General features: G+C 43.4%; 1 protein-coding gene across 8 annotated transcripts in view; it reads right to left on the bottom strand.

Annotated features, from left to right (window-relative positions):
* The window catches only part of IQSEC1 (IQ motif and Sec7 domain ArfGEF 1), a 468,208-nt gene extending 447,218 nt beyond the window's left edge, over positions 1 to 20,990 (bottom strand). For 3 of the 8 annotated variants that reach the window (XR_012717459.1, XM_075286934.1, XM_075286933.1), the window contains exon 1: positions 20,283 to 20,990. Coding sequence is in view for 7 of the 8 variants with exons in the window: in XM_075286934.1 (XP_075143035.1) it covers positions 20,283 to 20,533 (251 nt within the window). In the remaining variant the exon portion in view is untranslated. The remainder of the gene's footprint in view (positions 1 to 20,282) is intronic. The other 5 variants (XM_075286922.1, XM_075286925.1, XM_075286927.1 and 2 more) reach the window with 2 other exon arrangements.
* Positions 20,991 to 21,470: the final 480 nt, after the last annotated feature.

Genomic DNA, 21,470 nt, shown 5'->3' with positions numbered 1-21,470 from the left:
TATAAAGGTGAAAGTTTGTGAGTTTGGATGTTTGCGGGTTTGTGTGTTTGGATGTTTGTTCCTCAATCACAGCCAAACGGCTGAATGGATTTTGGGGAAATTTCACACACACACACACACGCATATTTGCCAGGAAAAGGTAGTAGGCTACTTTAAATATTGGGTCACTCACCCCAAATCGCCACCGTGACCCTCCAAACAATCCTCCGGCTTGGCTGCAGCAGCTGGCATTCTGCCAGCGCGGGTCTGTGCACGCACCTCTTATTGGTGCATGGCAGGCTGTGGGCGGGCTCTGGAGCCAGGGCTGCGGCACCATAGGTTGGGGCTGAAGGTGGGCGTGCCGATTCAGCAGGCAAACACTGAGGAAGATGGAGGCAGCCCACATGGTCCCGGCGCCGCAGCAGTCCCAGCCCACCTACACAGCTCTCGAACGGAGGAAGCTGCTGCATTCGATATCCCACAGGTAAGTGCAGCGGGGTTGGGGTGTCCCGGGAGGGGGTGTCGGGGGGCACCACATTCCCCCCCTTCATTGGCCCCAGTGTAGTTGGACTCACCGTGCCACGCTCCCCCGACGCTCTCTCCGCTCGCTCGATGCACATAGGTGTCCGGCGGCTGGCTGCGTGTGGCAGGTACCCTGCAGTACAGGAGCCGGTATTCGGCAATGCACTGTATGATAACAGCGCCTGGATTGCAGTCTACCTGCCTAGGCTGCAATACAAGCGCACGCCTGACAGGCCAGGGAGGCAGAACGAGGCTCCGGTTGTCATAGCAACCTGACGCCCTCTCTCTGCCTCCTATACACCACACGCAGCCAGCCGCTCGACACTGATGTGCAGCAAGCGAGCGGAGAGAGTGACGGGAGAGCGTGGCAAGGTGAGTCCAACTACACTGGGGATGATGTGGGGGGGGGGGCATGAGGCTGGGAGCAGAGATGGGGGAACAAGAAACTGGGTGCAGATGAAGGGGGGACAAGAAACTGCTGGCAGATGAAGGGGGGGGACAAGCACCTGGAGGCAGAGATGGGGGGACAACAAACTAGGGGCAGAGATTGAGGGGGAACAAGACACTGGGGTCAGATGAAAGGGGGACAAGAAACTGGGGGCAGAGATGGGGGGACAAGCAACTGGGGGCAGAGATGGGGGGACAAGCAACTGGGGGCCTGGGGCCACACGGTGGCTCAGTGGTTAGCACTGCAGCCTTGCAGCACTGGAGTCCTGGTGTTCAAATCCCGCCAAGGGCAACAAACCATCTGCAAGGAGTTTGTATGTTCTCCCCGTGTTTGCATGGATTTCCATCCCATATTCCAAAGACATACTGATAGGGAAAAATGTACATTGTGAGCTCTATGTGGGGCTCACAATCTACATTTAAAAAAGAAAAAGAAAAAAAAGAAACTGGGGGCCGATGAAAGGGGGGACAAGAAACTGGGGGCAGAGATATGGGGGGACAAGAAACTGGGGGCAGACATGGGAGAACAAGAAATATATAAGCGGTTCAGCGCCACCGCCAACCCCCCGATGAAGTCGCGGGTAACTGCTAGCTTACTTTCATATGACTTTAATAAAGGAATCTGAGACTGGGAAAAATAGATTAGTTAGAGTCAGTGAATTGGCCTATTGACTGCCTAGCCCTGGCACCCATTCACATAGGGCACTTTCACTAAATGACCACAAATGGAGTATGAATGTTCCATTGTATTTGTATGTGTACTCCAAAAACCATACTGGTAGTTTAACTGGAATTCTAAAAACTTTGCCCTAAGAAAACATCAGGCTCTATTTACACTACTGATGTTGACAGGCAAGTGCTGTCTGTGATCTGTGAAGAATTAGAGCATGATTTACTTTTTGACAGATTAGAAACACGGCTCCGTTCTCATAAATCCAATTCTCCCATTGAAAGTAATGGACCGTAAATCAACATGGTCATGTGAATACTGCCTTAGACTTTGAGCCCAATTGGGGCAAGGACTAATGTGAGTGGTGAGGATGAAAAATGTTGGAGCTAAAGTGAATAACCAAAAGGAAGCCAATGCAGAATAAAAACTCATTTTACTTTTTAATGTTCCATCTTAACAACAGAAATGCCACTGTCTATATTATATACTGTAGTAATAACCACTGTGAGTCTATACAATTCGATAAGGATTAGACTTTTTTTTTTTTTTTGTAAGGAGATAACAATGACATTCATTTAACATTCAGCTAGGGAGTATAGCCGGATACAAGATACAGCACAAGTTATAAGCACAGAAAATTCATTCTAAATATGGCAAATTTTGCAAGGTTTACCCATAAAAAAAATTATTCGCTGGGTCAGAAGCTCATCTTTTTGTGCCGTGCTTTTGGCTGTTCTGTCTATTTCTGCCAAAACAAAAGCTTACTTGGGACTGCAGGAACACAAAAAAAAACTAAAAAACAATGACTATACTAACACCTAATACACACAGCAGGAGGGGATACCATAGGCAAAGAGAGTCCAGCTCAGTAGCAGCAATAACTCCAAGTACTGTATCTTGGAGATGCTTGAAGAATACCTCAAACAGGATAAGGCTGGGGCCCCATGTGATGTAAACGCCACGATTTGCCCGTAGCGGAGACGCTGCGGAAAAAATCGTGGCTTTTTACAATACACACAAAGGGGATGGGATTCATGCGAATCCCATCCCCACTTTGCGGAAAAAAAACGCAGTGTGGACACGCTGCGATTTGCAAAGCCATTGCGGCTTTGCAAATCGCAGCATGTCAATTATATCTATGGAAACACCGGCGGCTTTCCCATAGATATAATAGTAACAGAAAGTCCGCAGAGGAAAACTCTGCGAACTTTCTGTTGAAAGTGTATGCCACTATAATAAATCAAAAGCATACAAGGTACAGTAAGGCCTTAGGCACTTCTGTGGGTGCCATATTATGACTCTGTACAAGATGTAATACAAACTAGAGAAACATCCTAGAGTTATTCTTCAGTCCATTACTTTTAGTCTTAATGACTTTAACTCTTCTAAACTGTTTAATACGGAGTACAAAGTGCAAGTGTGCTGTCAGAGAGAATTAAGAAGTGTTACCACTGTGTCTTATAAGATATACAGTATCCACCGTGCTAAGTGAACACACGGTAGCAATCACATGAGCATCATAAGGGCAGAGCCGGAAACTACAACCGGATAAGCACTGATTGTAATTGTGAAAGCTTGTTACTGTCCTTCTTCAATGAGGCTGCTGTGTCAGCTATAGATACAGAGAAACACTGCAGTTATATAGTCATTAAACCAGAGAATCGCCAGTAAGCAGTGTTTAATCATTAAAGAGAACCTGTCAGGTGATTAACTATGTGAATATATGGCAGAAGACGAGAAGCTGAGCTCTGTGATATATAGATTTATATGATAGAGAAAGAAGCTGAGCTCTGTGATATATAGGGTTACATAATAGAGGAGAGAAGCTGAGCTCTGTGATATATAGGGTTATATGATAGAGGAGAGAAGCTGAGCTCTGATATAGGCTTATATGATAGAGAAAGAAGCTGAACTCTGTGATACATAGATTTATATGATAGAGAAAGAAGCTGAGCTCTGTGATATATTGGGTTATATGATAGAGGAAAGAAGCTGAGCTCTGTGATATATAATGTTATATGATAGAAGAGAGAAGCTGAGCTCTGTGATATATAGGGTTATATGATAGAGGAGAGAAGCTGAGCTCTGTGATATATAGGGTTATATGATAGAGGAGAGAAGCTGAGCTCTGTGATATATAGGGTTATATGATAGAGGAGAGAAGCTGAGCTCTGTGATATATAGGATTGTATGTTAGAGGAGAGAAGCTGAGCTCTGTGACATATAGGTTTATAGGCAACTATTTTGGAAATCACAGTGTTTCCACTGTGTGTATTTTCTGCAAAGTGGGGATGGGATTGCTGTGAATGTAAAATGCCATGTTTTTCCATGGTGTTTACACCACTTGGGTCCCTGGCCTCAACGGGATAGCCAAACCAAAAAATTTTTTTATGTTACAAAGAGCTAATAGCAGTATAAAATAAAAACATTGTAAACATTGCAAATTCCTTCCTGTTCCTGTACCAATGCTTCCTTGGCCCATTGCTGAGCCTATTTCCCAGGCACCAGTGTGACATATTGATATGTGATCACAGCAGCCAATATTACTGGCTGTAGCAGTGACATGTCGATACCCCTGAGGTCATCGCTATAGACAACAATTGACTGCAACTGTCCCAATGCGAAAAATTTGCAAAGTGTCATCACTGGAACAGCACAAGGTTGGTAAAGTGTTACTCGTTTTTAATTTTATAGCATTGTAATGGTAAAATTATGTATTGAGGCTGGAATTACTGTACTGATACAGGTAAACATAATTTCAAGGACGGTTTGCAAGGCAGCGCTGAGCAGAACAATCAATACTGCAGGAATAGCTTTTTAGCAATGTAAGAAAGTTCCAAAATCCTTTTTAAGATTGTGTGGCTCATGATAAATGTCTCTAATAACACAGACTGCTATAAAACCTGTATAAAATGCACTAGGAGTTAAAGCTGCTATACTATCTAGCTGAAAACATGCATATGCAGTAAATAGTCTATATACTCTTTTCCTCACCTGTAGTTAACAAAAAACAAATATAACAAATTAAAGGCAAAAAAAATTGCATGAATGATGAGATTTTATAATACAATAATAACAACACTTTAGGTGACTCCAGTAAATTACTGCAATGGCCAAAATGGAAATTTCATCTGTCACAGATGTATTGTCTCTATGTATTGATAAACACCTGGCAATTTTTATTATACTCAATATGTTGAAAGACTGTCTCCTAAATAGCAATAGATGTCTACTCACTGCTTTTCACCTTCTTCTATAAGTCACAGAAAACAGCATGACCTCTTTCTTCTAGCAGAGGTTGCTGTGCTAGGAGGAGGTCTCTCTCTGCTGCCTGCTGACTCTATTGAGAATTACCATGTGACATCAAATTCATCTCCAATCTAAATTCTTTTGGCTTACCTCTACTGTCAAAATGCCTCCCTATTCTTCAGCTTCTCACAAAATCTGCCCCCTATCTCACATACTGCCCCTGTAACAGTGATGTCACCAAACCCCTATTACCTTACTTGTTAGCAGCAGAAGCTGATGCAGCTTTACAAAATAACTTCCAAGACCTTTGGTAATATCACACTCACAGTATACCCTCCTGGGAGGTCCATTTTAGTATACTTTTTTTGTAATTAGTATTAGTATTTAGTTTTGCAGAAAAAGGACATAGACATGGGAACAGGTAGGTACAAGTCAGTTACTGAAGTAGACTATGAATAGAAACCATTGTAGGTTACAACACAGAGATCAGCCCCACTAATGGGGCTTTGAAGCATATCAAACTGTAAATTTGCAGCAAAAATAAGATCCAAAAACACAACTGACCATGGAAACAAATCTTAAAGGTACCACACAGTTCCACTGTGGATGTCCTATTAGAAAGAAAAAACTGAGCCATAAAACGGAATTTTGCATGAGGTCTAAAACGAAGATTGCAGCAAAACCATGTGTTCTGTCTCTTTGATTCTGCAACTTTTTGTTTCTCTCCTTAGATTTCATGCACACAATTGTGTGCAGTCTGCGGATCAGTGAAAACTGATCCGGAGACTGCTATCCAGGAGTCTGCTAAGGTCTTCACTGACCCATCTATTCTATTGAATGGGCTGGGGCGCTAATTTGGACAGGTATAACTCCTGCTCCAGCTATGTGTTTGGGCCCATAGAAGTGTATGGGCCCATAGAAGTGTATGGGCCCATAGAAGTGTATGGGCCCATAGAAGTGTATGGGCCCATACTTTTATCCACAATTGCAGACAAAATTCAGTGGTAAGCATGAGGCTTTAGGCTAAGTTCACACAGTGGAATTTGAAGCTGAATTCAGATTGCAACTCAAAATCAGCTTCAAATGCCATCCTGAAACTGCCCCCATTGTATTCAACGGGAGATAGAGAACTAAGCAGGGAGCAAAAACAGTAAGCACTCTGCTCTGCTTATCACAGATTGCATGGCTGAGCCCCAGAAACTGAAACACAAGACACTGGTGGCGGAAAGACGAAAGACTGGAAAATAGATAGGAAATTGAGTCCTTTGGAAGTTCTTTGGGTGCCTTCTTATGCCGCAGATTTTGTTGCAGAAGTTTTTACGATTATCCCTTTCATCAGGATGGAACCTGCAGAACTGCCTGCACCAAAACAACCCTATTCAGATGAATTGAACTGATTTTCTGTTGCATACATTTCTGCAACAAATCCTGCCATATATGTTAGCACCCTTAGATATCTACTTAAATAACCTGCATCATCCAGTTGCTAACCCATGCCTCATTGCTTTCTGCTGTATTTAAACAATCCTTTTCCTGCAGAGCTCCATGAAATGCCACCATCGGTAATGAACCTCACAGAAATACTAGAGCTTTTTACATACCAAGATTTCTAGTGTTAGAAAGCACGGCTCCCTCTGCTGTCTACACGTGCTGATTTGTATCATTTCATGCTCCATGTTACAGTGTGAAGATATCTCGTGTGGGTTACACTGTGACCTGTCTAGCGGTAGCAGCAGCATTGCAAATACCCTCAGCCTTCTACGTCCCACAGCGAATGGATTAGACACTGTGTGAACCAGCGAAGACGAAGATGCACTCAAGAAAAAAAAAATGGCAAACAAAAATATAATGTTGTGTGAATTCAAGTTTCAGCACATTTCTGACAAGATTATGTGCTAGGAATAAGAACGGAAAAAAACAACATACCGTATTGTCCTTACAAAACTCAGCTATGAGCATAGATCACAGTCTATAACAATGATATGTCAGTGACTTATGTTACATGGCAAATCATAAGCATTGTGATCAATCCACAAATAAGACAGAAAAGAAGTACGGTATTCAGTCTACTGCACAATAAGTATGAATGACACAATAAAAAACATCACTTGGTCTATTTTCTTATATGTTTGCTTTATTAAAAACCAGTTCCTATTCAAACCTGCAAAGTCCTACTCACAGGGTTCCTGAAAGTTAAGATTGACGCAGCTCTTGGCAGAATTCAATCACTAAAGGATCATTTAGCTGCCCTTTTGCCTGTCCGAGTGATATAAGATGATACTGCTGTGAATATCTTTCAGTGGCATATGAAATTGTGACAGTTTGGAAATTAAAAAAAAACAGGGTAATAAAGGAAGAAAATGTGACCAAATGTTGTGAATTTTCAGCATCACTAATTTTCTTGTCAAAAAGGAGAACATCTGTGATGAAGTTGTGGTCTGAGCGTCTGCTCTTTTCATCTAGCACAGCCTCTTCTGTATGCAACTTGCGGACGCTGACTCCACATGTTGCAGAAAAACTGTTATTTTGTTGCAGATTTTGCTATAGATTTTTGAGCCAAAGCCAAAAGTGGCTTTTAAAGGAATGGGAAATATAAAGAAAGATTTTATACTTCTCCCTTCTGCGACACTCACTACTGGCTTTGGATCAAAACCCTGCAGCAAAATGCAGCATTTATGCAATTTGTGGCCTTAGCTTAAAGGGATTTTATGACCCCTAACAATAAGTCTCAGTTGCTCAAATAACTAAAAATAAACTGTAATACAGTCACAATTTAGACCAGGGCCCCACACGGGAAAACAAATCGCAGTGTTACAGTCAGGGCAAAGTGGATAGGATTCTATGGAATCTCATGCTAACTTTGATGGTAAAAACTGTGGTTTTGGAAATCGCAACATGTCAATTACACCTTGTGGTTTCTCCATAGGTATAATTGAAACAGAAAGTCTGCAGAGGAAACCTCTGTAATCTTTCTGTCTAAAGTGCTATGAGAAGAACCACGATGCGTTGCCGCCACGGTTTTCCCCGCAGTGCTTTTTTGCAGGACTGCAAAACTGGCTCCTTAGTCTTAATGAGGTTTTCTAGGCTAAAAATATTTATGACCTACCCTAAGGATAAGGCATCAATGCCAGATTAATGGAGGTCTATCTTGCAGCACCCCCACTGTTCAGCTGTTCTCAGTAGCTGTGACACACCGAATTAGGGTGCATGCACACTACGTAACGCCGGGCGTGTATGAGAGCCGTACACGCCGGCATTACGGCAGACTGCCGAACACTTCCCATTCACTTCAATGGGAGCGCTCGTAAACGCCGCTGTTACAAGCGCTCCCATTGAAGTGAATGGGAAGTGTTCGGCAGTCTGCCGTAATGCCGGCGTGTACGGCTCTCATACACACCCGGCGTTACGTAGTGTGCATGCACCCTTAAATAGGAAACTGACAACTCTATTCTCCATCTATATATAGTGGCCAAACCAGGTACTGCAGATCAACTCCCATTTATCTGAATGGGATGTAATCTGTAGTGACTCAGTTCCACCACTACAAAGAGAATGGAGCTGTTGGCATCCTGTTTCATTCTCTGTGTATCAGCTGCTGAGAACAGCTGATCGGTAGGGGTGCTGTTATGCCAGATACCCACAGATCTGATATTAACACTCTATGTTTAGGATAGCTCATCAATATTTTTTCCCTGAAAAACCTCTTTAAGAGCTCGTTCACACGTGGGCAAAGGGGCGGATTTTGACAGCGGATTTCGCTTCAAAATCTGCCCCTTTGCAATGGCGGTCTATGCAGACCGCTGGGCTTCTTTTTTCCACTAGCGGCGGGCTGCTGCTAGCGGAGAAAAGAAGCGACATGTCCTATCTTCAGGCAGAAGCCGCGGCGCGCCGGGCCACGGCTTCCGCCTAGCGGCAGCACCCTCCTATGTCGGCTCATTCATTTGAGCCGACATAGGAGGGGAAAGCCGCGACCGCGATGGTCGCGGCAGGAGGGTTTCGACCAGAGAGAGACGCGGATCGCCGCGTCTCTCTCTGTGTCAAAACCTGCGCGGACGGCCAACGTGTGAACTAACCCTAAGCTGGAATTACATACAAGAGATTCTGAGTGAAGTACAGAGATCTGTAAAGTTTACAAACTAACCATTGATCTTTGTAAATAAATATTAGCAGTGACCTCAGTCATTCAGCTTAATTGACCATCACCGCGTTATGTTGTTGCTGCTGTCTCCATCATTTATATAGCATTGCCAGCTGTTCTGATGAGTAAAAACTGCTGACAGGCCACCTTTAAGGTCATTTTCTGTCGTTATTTGCCAGCTAACAGAAATAACATTGGCTCCTGCAGTCTGAAATACCCGGTCCAATACCTTGCTTCACGTATTGTGTTGTGATGAACATTACATGATCTATCAAGTCTTCAACACATCTGTAGTTAAGAAAGCCAATATAAGAGCGCTCATCTCAGAAATGAAATGTACCTGTATATTCTTTCAGACTAGGAACACTAAGAGACCTTTCAACTGTATAAATGTATTTTCAGAGGAGCCACGGAGGAGAAGCAAAGTGCAATTTTTCTTTTGAACATGAAGCACTTAGATTTCTGCAAGTACCTCTAGATTTCTGCACAACACGTAATGCCAAGCTCAGTGTACATAAAAACACCCACAAAAAGACACCTCCAGGTGCAAAAGAGGCATACGGCATACAGGTTACACAAAAGCAGGACTGGTGACAAGGTTCTCTGCTCACAATGAAATGACTGGAAAATAGCACAAACTATTAATAAAGTCTACAAGATATGTGTAGATCCTATGCACACTGTTTCCTAATAATGTACAAGTAGGGGGCGTCCGAGTAGACAATTCATAGGAAATAAAACCCTATGACCTAAAAAGGGTTGGTCAAAATTGGCTAGTTGAACATAAAGATCCAAAGATATGTGTCAAGAAGAGCCCTTGGAGGGAGTGGGATTGGTGGAGTGGTGACCATAATTGCGGGACTCCATTCTTCTCAACTGTTTTTGCACACAAAAAGTGTCATCAAAAGTGTCCGGTGGGGAAAATAAACCCCAAACCTGTCTGTGACTAGGTGGCAAAACCCAGAACCATATGCATGACAATCCTTCTAATGAGATTGTCTCTGAGATGTTTTCTGATGACTATCTAAGGTGGCGGTCAATATAGAAATCCCTGTAACATCAATCTGGGATAATCATCAGGCTTATAGGACTAATTAGAAATCTGGACCATCAGTCACATATACAACTCTATGCTCCAAATTAAAAACAAAACAAAAACTATTGGTTCCTAGACTGAAAAATTTAGGAGCCAAAACATATTTTTAGTTGCCAAACTGTATAAAGCCACACAGAGTATAACGCTTAGCAGTCGCCCCTCACACAGTATAACGATTCCTAGAGGCCCTCTCACACAGTATAATGACCCTTAGGAGCCCCATCCAATCTAACGCTCTCCCTAGGAGCCACCGACTCAATAGAATGCGCTTCCTGATGCCCCACCACACAAGCTAATGCTTTCCCCAGTATTCTATTATATTTTTACATTGAACATAAAATAACTCTATTATAAGACTTCTGGGTCTGAGGAGGATAATGCTCTCATACAGTTACATGCCTCAGTATAAAGAGATCATTGGAAAGGTCTCTGTACTTTCCATTCATACGTATGTACATCATTATTAGGTCTCCCCCAAATCGTTTGAACAACCTCAAGTCTGATAACCTGTCTTTATACTCTAATGCACCTACCCCCTTAATTATATTGTGGTCGCCCTCCTATGCACCTCTCCAGTTCTAGGCTACAGCCTTAGAATATCCTTTTGTAAAACGAAGCATTACAAAAGTAAAAAGTGACAATTTTTATAATGTATCTATCAGATGTTTGGGACCTTTTATAGTGAACATGGGAATTATGGCTGTGTGTGGAAAGAACTGTGGTTATGACAGAACTCAATATCACCTTTACAACTTTCTGTGCAAGAACCAGATTGCCATGGCAACTAAAATAATAACTGCACAATATACAGTATCAGACAATCCCTCAGCCTCAGGACCACCGGAGACCACAGGCACTTATGGCAATATTATAAGGAACTCTTTATCTCTTCCTTCACCGTACCTTCCAGTTACAGTATACTGCAAGTTATAAACGTTGTTAGAGCAAGGAAGACAAATAAGGAAACGGATAGTATTTAACAAACAACTTTATTGCAAATTGTAAAGAGCAGCAGTATTAAAGCCAGAGACCCATCTCATAGCACCTCTGTGTAATGACGCACATACTCTCTAGGCATTATAGATGCTGTACCATACCCTACACAGAGCATTAGACCATGTAAAATCAATTAGTTTTATTAAATACACTTGCCCTGTACTAAAACCCATGATGTATATCAATTGGTTTTGCCTAAAAACCTTGAAGCCTCTGTGCTTCATGTGGCCAATATCTAGGACTATTGCACAAACTATGGACAGATCCCTTTTCATTAGAAGGGTCACCTGATCTGTGGGGGAACGTAGAAACAAATGTCCTTCTTCCCTGCAGCGCCACCCCAAGAGAAATACAGTTTTATGCAGTTCCCATTCATGTGATGTAAAGCAAATCTCTAGTGACTGTATACTAGTTGTGGGAGTGATGTATTGTTATATGTGCTTGGCAGTGAAATGGTTAATCCACAGAATAATTACAATATGTAATAGGATCTGGACTTTAAGTGTTGGACTTGTGTTCCATTACTTAAAGGGGTTATCTAGGTATTTAAAAAATGATGGACTATTAGATCATTGGAAGTCTGAGTCCTGGTACTCCAGCCGATCAGCTGGTTGGGGGGGGGAGGCTGCAGTGCCCACCTGAGTGCTGGGGCCCCTTTAAGCATCCGATTAACTTCAATGCCCAGAGTAATACCTCCATGAATCCAAGAGCTCACTTATGTCAGGATGTTTCCTTTCTGTTGTTTTGCTCTATCATATTGTAGGAGTAGAAGCCCATATTCAGACCCCATGAACTACAATGACAAGTCTCCGTGAAGGTGTCCACCATTTTCCATTATTTTTGATGGTCTCCTAATATATATGATCCTACCTAGGACAAATTATCTTTTTAGAGACCTAGACAAGCCCTTCTTTATAAGACTGCATTGACTGTGCTGTAGTGATATGATCTGGAAATAGTACAGACATTTACCGTAGTATTCTGTTATGGTATTTTTTGTTCTGCCCCTCTAAGATAACATCACTGAAGACAGATCTTCAAAGCAATATCATCTGATTTTACATAAAAAGCGATCCATACATTGCCAGGAAAATTGCTGAAGCCCTCTCACTTCCCTGAGCACTCATTTGCCTACAATTTTAGACGTATTATGATATATCTTATCATTTGATTTCCAGACTATAGATTTTGCTTTATGTCATGTTCTATATGGATAATGTAACACCAATCTCATTCATGTTTCCAGTCTTCTTATACCAGTTTTATTAAACTCAATAATAATTACATAGAACAAACAGAATAAGACCTTCTCTTCACACTGAAACCAGAGCCACTCCATCACCCTGTCCTCTACTAACCACAATTGTCAAATAGCTTTACTGCCAGCAACAAATCCATTGGCACGTGCTATGAGAGCTCATCTAAGAACCATTATACATCGAACATTCTTCAATAAAACCAAGTACCTAAGCAAAGTCAACATCTCTACTTTTATCTTTGGCTAACTACAGTAAGTCAATAAAGCACGGTTTATCACATGCTCGTACCTGTAAACTCATTATCCTTATTACAGTGTAAGGGTGCATGCACACTGAGTAAACGCTAACTTATTCTGAACGTAAAACACGTTCAGAATAAGCGGCGTCTAAAGCAGCTCCATTCATTTCTATGGGAGCGGGGATACGAGCGCTCCCCATAGAAATGAATGGGCTGCTTCTTTCACTCCGTGCAGTCCCATTGAAGTGAATGGGGAGTGCCGGCGTATACGGCAAGCTCTGCTCATGCCGGAGCGTACACGCCGGCACTCCCCATTCACTTCAATGGGACTGCACGGAGTGAAAGAAGCAGCCCATTCATTTCTATGGGGAGCGCTCGTATCCCCGCTCCCATAGAAATGAATGGAGCTGCTTTAGACGCCGCTTATTCTGAACGTGTTTTACGTTCAGAATAAGCTAGCGTTTACTCAGTGTGAATTCACCCTAAGGGTGCATTCACACTGAGTAAACGCTAGCTTATTTTGTAGAGTAAAATTACACTTGTAAATTGTGCTATCCCATTGACTTCAATGACATTTTACAGGCGTATTTTTACAGGCGTATTTTTTACAGGCGTATTTTTTACAGGCGTATTTTTACACTTGTAAAAAAATATCATTGAAGTCAATGGGATAGCAAAATTTACAAGTGTAATTTTACTCTACAAAATAAGCTAGCGTTTACTCAGTGTGAATGCACCCTAAGGGTGCATGCACACTGAGTAACGCCGGGCGTGTATGAGAGCCGTACACGCCGGCATTACGGCAGACTGCCGAACACTTCCCATTCACTTCAATGGGAGCGCTCGTAACAGCGGCGTTTGCGAGCGCTCCCATTGAAGTGAATGGGAAGTGTTCGGCAGCCCTGCTGTAACGCCGGCGTGTACGGCTCTCATACACGCCCGGCGTTACGTAGTGTGCATGCACCCTTACACATTTGCCTTTATTACGTAATAAAGAACTATATTAATTCCATTCTAAAACTTTAAGTGCACCTCCACTTTCATGTAGCTCTCTCCTCTACTAACTGGTCTCTTTTAGTAAACACTTTTCTCAATTCTGGAGCATTTGTCTTATTGTACGAGTATTGTGTTGTTCCTCAGTTATTATTCCTAGAAAGCTATAAATGCAGTTACATTCTTCAGTAAAGCAACACATATAAAAATAATTGTCCAGGATAGAAAAAACACTTAGAAATAGATTCAGAAATAGTTAACAATAAAAAAGGAAGCAGTACTCACCCCACAAATCCCATTATGAAGTTTCAGTCCCTGGTGGTCTCTGCCCCTCAATCAACTATTAGGTTCATAAAGTCACTGACGTAAGCTGCTGACTGGCTGACAGGAAATCAGTCAGAAGTAGAGACTAGTGGGTTAGGCACTAGAACGGGACTGACTCGGGATAGATGATGTACGTACTTTTTTTTTTTTTTCTTTTTTTTTTTTAAAAAAGTAGATTGTGAGCCCCATATAGGGATCACAATGTACATTTTTTCACATTTAAGTATGTCTTTGTAGAATGGGAGGAAATCCATGCAAACACAGGGAGAACATACAAACTCCTTGCAGGTGTTGTCCCTGGCGGGATTCGAACCCAGGACTCCAGGCCTGCAGTGCTAACCACTGAGCCATCGTGTTGCCCCTTGTTTTAACCCATTTTGAGCTTCCCTTGGACAACCCTTTCTTGCTGCAATATCACAAGTGAACAACCCTGTGAATAAGAAACTATCCAGCATGGTGTGCATGTCTTAAGAAAGAGCTGCTAAACTCAAGTACCTCTAAACTCAGATATCTGTACAGTCCCTGAACCCACGTATTCTCCATGGAAGAGAACATCATCTCTCTCTACAGCCCCTGAACCCAAGTACTGTAAAGTGAGTTTGGGGAGCAGAAGTGTGATCAGACTGCAAAAAGCAACATGCATTGAGAGTTTCCTATCTGAAAATACATAAGGTGGTAGGATAAGACCACCACTGACACAAATCTCTATAAAACTGTAGAATTTGATTCATTCTGCAAAATCTATGCTCTTGCTTGAATAGCAACCACTCAGATATCGGAAATGAAAATTTTCTTCCTGGTTACAATGTAAGTAAACTGGCGAATTACAACAAAGACAGCACTGTATGGGTACAAGAGGTAAATAGCATCCAGTGCCAAGTCCTTGTAAACAACTCAGTAAGGATTAAAGGATCTCTGCGAGCAATACTGGTACATTGTGTAATACCTAGTAAGGGGTTGATGTGGTGAATGACTCAAGCTCTCTTTGGTTCCCATTAAAAACCTGTATCATGCATGGTCTGCCCTAGGCATAACAAATGTGCACCAATTTTTACCAAAGTATTCCACAGTTACAAAACATGTAATACCTAATACTGTATAGTTTAGAAGTTTAGAAGTCAGCAAAAATACCAGAGAATCTGACCTATAAAAATAATAAAATATTATTTATATAGCAGCGACATATTCAGTGGCACTTTCAGGTAATGTAATATGTAAACGTTATAGGAAATGAGGAAAAATGCTGCAAATTAAGGCCCAGTCCACATCTGCATGAAAAATGCGGAGAGAAAGGTAGATGAGGCCATGGAGTTCTTGAAGACAGGGGTCCAGGCTAACCAGCAGGGTATAAAATATGGTATAAATGGAAAGAAGTGGGTGGTTCATCCCTTTGGCTAATGGGTGGCAAGAACCTGTACAAAACTCAACCCTCCAAAGAAACTGTATGGAGTGGAGGGGAATAAAACACCAGGCCTTTCTAGCATCAATACCTAGAATATAGTAGGACTTCCTTTACCTATGGACCCCATCTCTAATAGAGAAGGCAAATCTCTGCTCCATGCTATGATCATTGCAGCAATGTAGAAGAACTTGCAGCACTCACCTAGTATTTCTTGAGGTTGTTCTCAATGGATATTGGTTCTCCTTAAGGAGATCCAGCTGGTGTAGGGAGTCTTAAAGGCAAAGCTCCCTGGGAAAAACCATGTAAAGTAGCTCTCCTGTTAATTATATTACACTAGGTACACACTGTGCTTTTTTCCCATCAATAACTGCATGTTTTTTTAATTGCAAAGATGAATAGTATATTTTACCATTCATTTCTGTCGAGTAGCACTTTTTTACTATTTCAGAGATTGCCAATTTGATGGCCATTATATTAGAGGTGACATGTACAGAAACAAGTGCTACTCATTGCTGCAATTAAAAAAGCATGAAGGTCTTATAGTTGCCTGTCTTATGTAGTTGGTTACTGATTCCCCAAAAAAACAAGCAAAAATTATTGAAACACCCACGCCTGTGCCCACTCCTACACCATGTGTGGTACAAATAAGATACCACAGAGAAAAAGATATATTCATGTCTTCAACGGTGGTTGCTCCATAAATCGTGAACGATAGAAGCAAACAGTAGCTCAGCTCAGCTATAACAACAAACTGAAGTGTGAAACATGTCAGGAAATTTTGCTCTTCTGAACAACTCCCAGTGTATGTTGGGAGACATCAAAACATGTTCACTTTTGGTTCCCAAAAAGCATTTTCACTGCAGAAAAAATACCTTTTTTTTGCAGATTAGCTGACAGGTTGCACAGGGGGGCCCCGCAAGTGCTCGGGGGCTCACTTTCCTGCCCAATACCTCCCACCTATTGGATGGACAACAATACTAACAACGACATTACTAGATTTATTGTCAAAATCTTTTGCATGTACTGGATAATGTGAGCTTTGCTTCCTGCTGTGGGTATCACCCACCGCCAGGGAGTCTTATGTCTGTCCAGCCCCTACGTCACTTCTCCGCGTTTGGTAGGACACTTGTAAATTTTGGCATGCAAACCTTTGTTCCCTGTAATATGGGTACCAGCAACTTTCAGCACACCAGCTGTTGTGAAACTCCCAGAATGCAACATGCTTGGCTATTCTTGGAATTTCGATAGAAATTAATGGAACTTGCTGAGAGTTATAGTGTTATAACAGCTGTAATGCCAAAGGTTGATGACCCCCTCCCCTAATAGAGTCTCTTTAGTTTAGAAAAAAAGACCTTTTCTGCAAATGATCTGCCACGTGCAGTAGTGGCCCTGTATGCTTGGGGGGCTGATACCCATAGAAGGCAGTGTATAGTACACATGCTGGGAGCAAATGGTGAACGTGCAAGAATTCGCTGAAGGTCTAAGTGACATGAATGCTAAAAGCACTGTCAATCTAACCAAGTGGGGGGTGTTGGTAAGGCTTAGGAAGCAACACCTGAAGCATTTGCCAAACCTCTGCGGCATTTAACAGCTAAGGGCTCGTTCACATGTGAGCCCGGTCTCCGTTCATGCAGGTTTCCATTTCCTGCACAAAACTGAGCAGGAGACGGAAACGTGCAGGACTCTTTCAAACCCATTCATTTCAATGGGTTTGAAAGATGTCCAGCTGTGAGCGCCGGTGAGCGTTTTATGCTCTCCGCCGCGAAACCGGTTGCAGTACTCTGTGTCCGGTTTAAAAAAAAAAAACGGTTTTGCAGCGGAGAGCATAAAACGCTCACCGGCGCTCATGGCCGGACCCGGTCTGACAGCTTTCCGTCTTCTGCATGCAGAAGACGGAAAGCTGAGAACGGACTCCGGGCGCTAGTGTGAACCTAGCGTCATCTGCATGGCACAAAAACAGAAGGAACCAAAGAGATTTGTACTTAAGACTCCCTTTAAAGAGGACCTTTCATGTCTTCAGGCACATGCGGTTTTATATACCACTAGAAAGCACTGTCAGCTTTCCCATTATGTGCCCTCGAACTGGAGATATCGGTGCCATTACCAATCTCTGCCCACTGTCAGAAGGGTGTTCCTGATAGTCTAGTTGGACTGTGAGGAACACCTGCCCCTGAGAGTACTCGTCCATAGCTCTATACTGTCAGTGAGGGCGTTCCTTACCGCCCAGCTAAAATGCTAATCTGTGAAGAACTCCCCCCCCTTACAGTACTTGTCCATAGATTAGTACTGGGGGGAGTGGCATTCGTCACAGACTAGCATCATCGCTGGGTGGTAAGGAAGACCCCCACTGACAGTACAGGGCTATGGACGAGTACTCTCAGGGGCAGGTGTTCCTCACAGTCCAGCTAGACTATCAGGAACACCCTTCTGACAGTAGGGAGATATCGGTAACAGCACTGATATCTCTTGTGCCGGGGCACATTACGTGAAAGCTGATAGTGCGCTGAAATTAGTGCACTGTCGGCTTTTTAGTGGTATACAAAACCACATGTGCCCCAGGACATGAAAGGTCCTCTTTAAGAACCTAAGAAAATAAGGAGTTTTTCTCTGCAGTTGTCCCTGTCAAATGCCAAGTTCGAATGAAATATCAGCCGCCGACTATAATGGAGCATTCAGCCTCACAGCCATATTATACAGCGCTCCATGAATGGTCGGGATAATAATTCTAATTCTGGGTGAATTAATGGTTATCCCTGTACGTCACTGATATTTATCAGCCTCTGTCAGATCCCCCAACTCCAGAAAGCACTTTATACTCAGCCTCCCTTGATAAATTGCATGATTTTAGCTAGAAACGGGAGGATAATGGGATCATTATGAATAACCATCGGAAAACCTTTAACCCAAAAAAAATCTCAACCCTCTGTGATCGGCCAGGGACAAAAAGCAGCAGCCTCATGCCTGACATGTTTGCTTACGCAGATTATGTCTCATCCTGTTCTGTGTGTTACGTGTAATGAGAAGATTTAGATTTGTCGTGTATTTGGTGTAATAGATAGAGTGTAAGCTCTGGGACACAGATCCTCTCATGCTGTATGTGACATATCCATCTATATGTTGTATACACATGACATCATTGCTAGCTAGTGTATTCCTATAGCATATATTTATATACTACCACAGAGCAGGATACATACATTGGAGCCAACATCTCCTGTATACGGCTGATAACACGAACATATGGATATAGTAAAGAAGTAATGGTACTATTCCGTTATCGGGCCAGCAGCAGCGCAGTTCAGCAGCAGCTTTCGGGACAGCAGTTCAGCAGCGGGAATTACAATGACATCCGAGGACTGCTGGCCCGATGCTTGTGCCCAGTAACCAGTACATCGATGACCCCCCTCCCCCATCCTTCTCCTCCTGCCAGTGCTGCCCCCCAGCTCTCCTTACATCTTCCCCGTACCCTCTCCCCGCCACACGACTAGGCCTCACCTCAGCGCTAGTACCGAGACCGAAAGGAAAGACACCGGGGCTCAATCCAGGCCCTGACAAGAAACACGCCGACTATAGGAACGGTGAGCTACAGCGAGCCGGAGGGACAAACTTTCTGCAGCGTCCGGCGGCTATCTAGTAGCATTCATTGCTCAAGATTTACGGTGAGGCCTATTACAGGGAGAGGGTACGGGGCAGATGTAAGAAGAGCTGGGGGGCAGCACTGGAAGGAAGAGGAGGATGAGGGCATCGATCGATGTACTGCCTACTACACACAAGCACGGCCTCTATCATCGGGCCAGCATCGGCTTAGTCATGTGGCGGGGAGAGGGTACGGGGTAGATGTAAGGAGAGCTGGGGGGCAGCACTGGAAGGAGGAGGAGATGGAGGGGGGGTCATTGATGTACTGGCTACTGGGCACAAGCATCGGGCCAGCAGTCCTCGGATGTCATTGTAATTCCCGCTGCTGAACTGAACTGCTGTCCCGAAAGCTGGTGCTGAAATGCGCTGCTGATGGCCCGATAACGGAATAGTACCGAAGTAATAAGAACTGCAATAGGAATACTAATACTACATGGATATATTATATATTTATATTCATATCTACATATAGGTAGCTACCCATAAACATATATATACATACATACACACACACTGTATATATATATATATATATATATATATATATATATATATATATATAGTGCAATTTTTTATACACACATTTATATTTACATATATGTATACACACACATAATATATATATATATATATATATATATATATATATATATATATATATATATATACACACACACATATATAGTCTCTCTGCGAGCGGTGTATCCATTCAGTATTATGAGTATGTAGGAGAAATTGGTACTGAAAATTTCTAAGCGTATTGCACCAATTTTGGAAAGAATTGCTAACGCCTCATACAGGAATATGAAACGCTACGTGTTTGCGACATACTTGAATATATATTTACGCAGTATGGGCTAAAAAAAAGACAAATGTACGACAAATTAAAAGGGATTACCACATTAAGAAAATTACGTCTCACGGAAACAGCACCACACTTGTCTATAGGAGGTGCCTGGTATTACCTCAGCTCTAGCCGCGCTAGTCAAAGTCTTCTTCAGGAGCGGGCAATGTCAGTTTTCGCACATAATACAATATAACGGTAAATGTAGGCAACAGACTAGACCCCTGCTATGAGAGTCTGTGGAAGCGCCCCACAATACACCCCACGATATTTGTGAGGTACAATAAGAATGTATGACCACATTTTACCTCAGGACACTGCCACCATATCCCCTCAGCACACTATGGAGCCACCACAGCAGCAGAAGCCGCGCGTCCTACACAATGCCCCCTAGAGGCAGAACTTGTAACTAGTCCATAACGCAACCTGTCAGCAACAGGTGTCACAGCGCCCCCTATGTAAAAATTCCATCAGGATGAGGGTACTCACTTGTCGTTCTCCTGGATGGAGCTGAGGGAGGTGGAGGCGCTGGGTGCTTGGTGTAGCCTGCAGGTGACCAGGTGCTTGTGGTGCTCCTCCTGCAGGCTGGCTTTCTCATTATACAGGGTGCTCACTTGCTCCTCCAGCTCATCAATCCTCTTCTTCTGCTTCTCCAGAAGCTCCTGTTGGGTCTCAATGATCTTGTTGAGCTCCTTCAGGTATTCCGCTGCCCGACATGGACTTTCTGCAGGGGGCTCCATGTTAGAGGAGCTCAGCCCCCTGGTCTTATAGCCACATGCCTGTGTGGAGGGATGCAGAAGGCAGTGTACCAGGTGCCGCCGCCGCCGTCTAAATGCCGGTGCCAGACAAACTCATCGTAGCCACAGTGTAATGTATAGGGGCAGCCGGTTCACCGAATTTCCGCCATTGCCGCTGTCAGTCCGGGTGTGCAGAGTGAGGGGTCCCTGCACCTGCTGGTGCCCACACTGTGGCGGGGTGTGCTGAGCTCCTTACTGTGGGCACCGGGGTCCTGTGCCTGCCACTGAATGGCAGCAGCGCCGGGATGCTACTGGTGGTTACTGGGAGACGCTGGTGATGAATGGGAGACGCTGGTGGTGACTGGGAGTCGCTGGGATACTGTCCCCGGGATGATGGAGCTAAGGGCTGGGCTCATTAGCTGGGGGCTGGGAGATGAGGAAGGCGGGAGAGATGTGAGGCAGCTCGGGTCTGCTCCAGTCACTGCTGGAGGAAGAAGAAGCTGAGGGACACAGGCAAGGGAGACTGGAGTTTACTAGGATTACATGCAGCCAACATTCACCCCACTGACAGACTGTATTCACACCTGCAGGATTTCATCAGGGTTTTTTTTTTTTCAGTGCAGGATTTAAAGCCAAAATCAGTTTAAATTAGAAAATGAGAGAAAGTATAAAATGTGTTAACGGCTTAGGCTAGGTTCACACTTCCATCCTTCGTATCCACTATGGGACCTGAACAACAGAGAACCTGCGTGCTAAAACATCAGTTACCCATGGACCCAATAGACTAGAATGGTTTCCGCAGGTTACAGGCTCTCCGTTGTCCCACAGACTCCATGCAGGACTTTTCTCTCCACCAATTTTCAGCAGAATTTTTAACAGAGTCTCTCACAGTCTCACATACATGACAAATAGCCAAAATGCAATCCATACTAAGGCTAGG

This window comes from Leptodactylus fuscus, chromosome 9 (assembly GCF_031893055.1).
Source record: "Leptodactylus fuscus isolate aLepFus1 chromosome 9, aLepFus1.hap2, whole genome shotgun sequence".
In the NCBI taxonomy this organism is placed as follows: domain Eukaryota; kingdom Metazoa; phylum Chordata; class Amphibia; order Anura; family Leptodactylidae; genus Leptodactylus; species Leptodactylus fuscus.
Note: the sequence above shows the minus strand (reverse complement) of the source record. Positions and strands in the feature narration are given on the sequence as shown.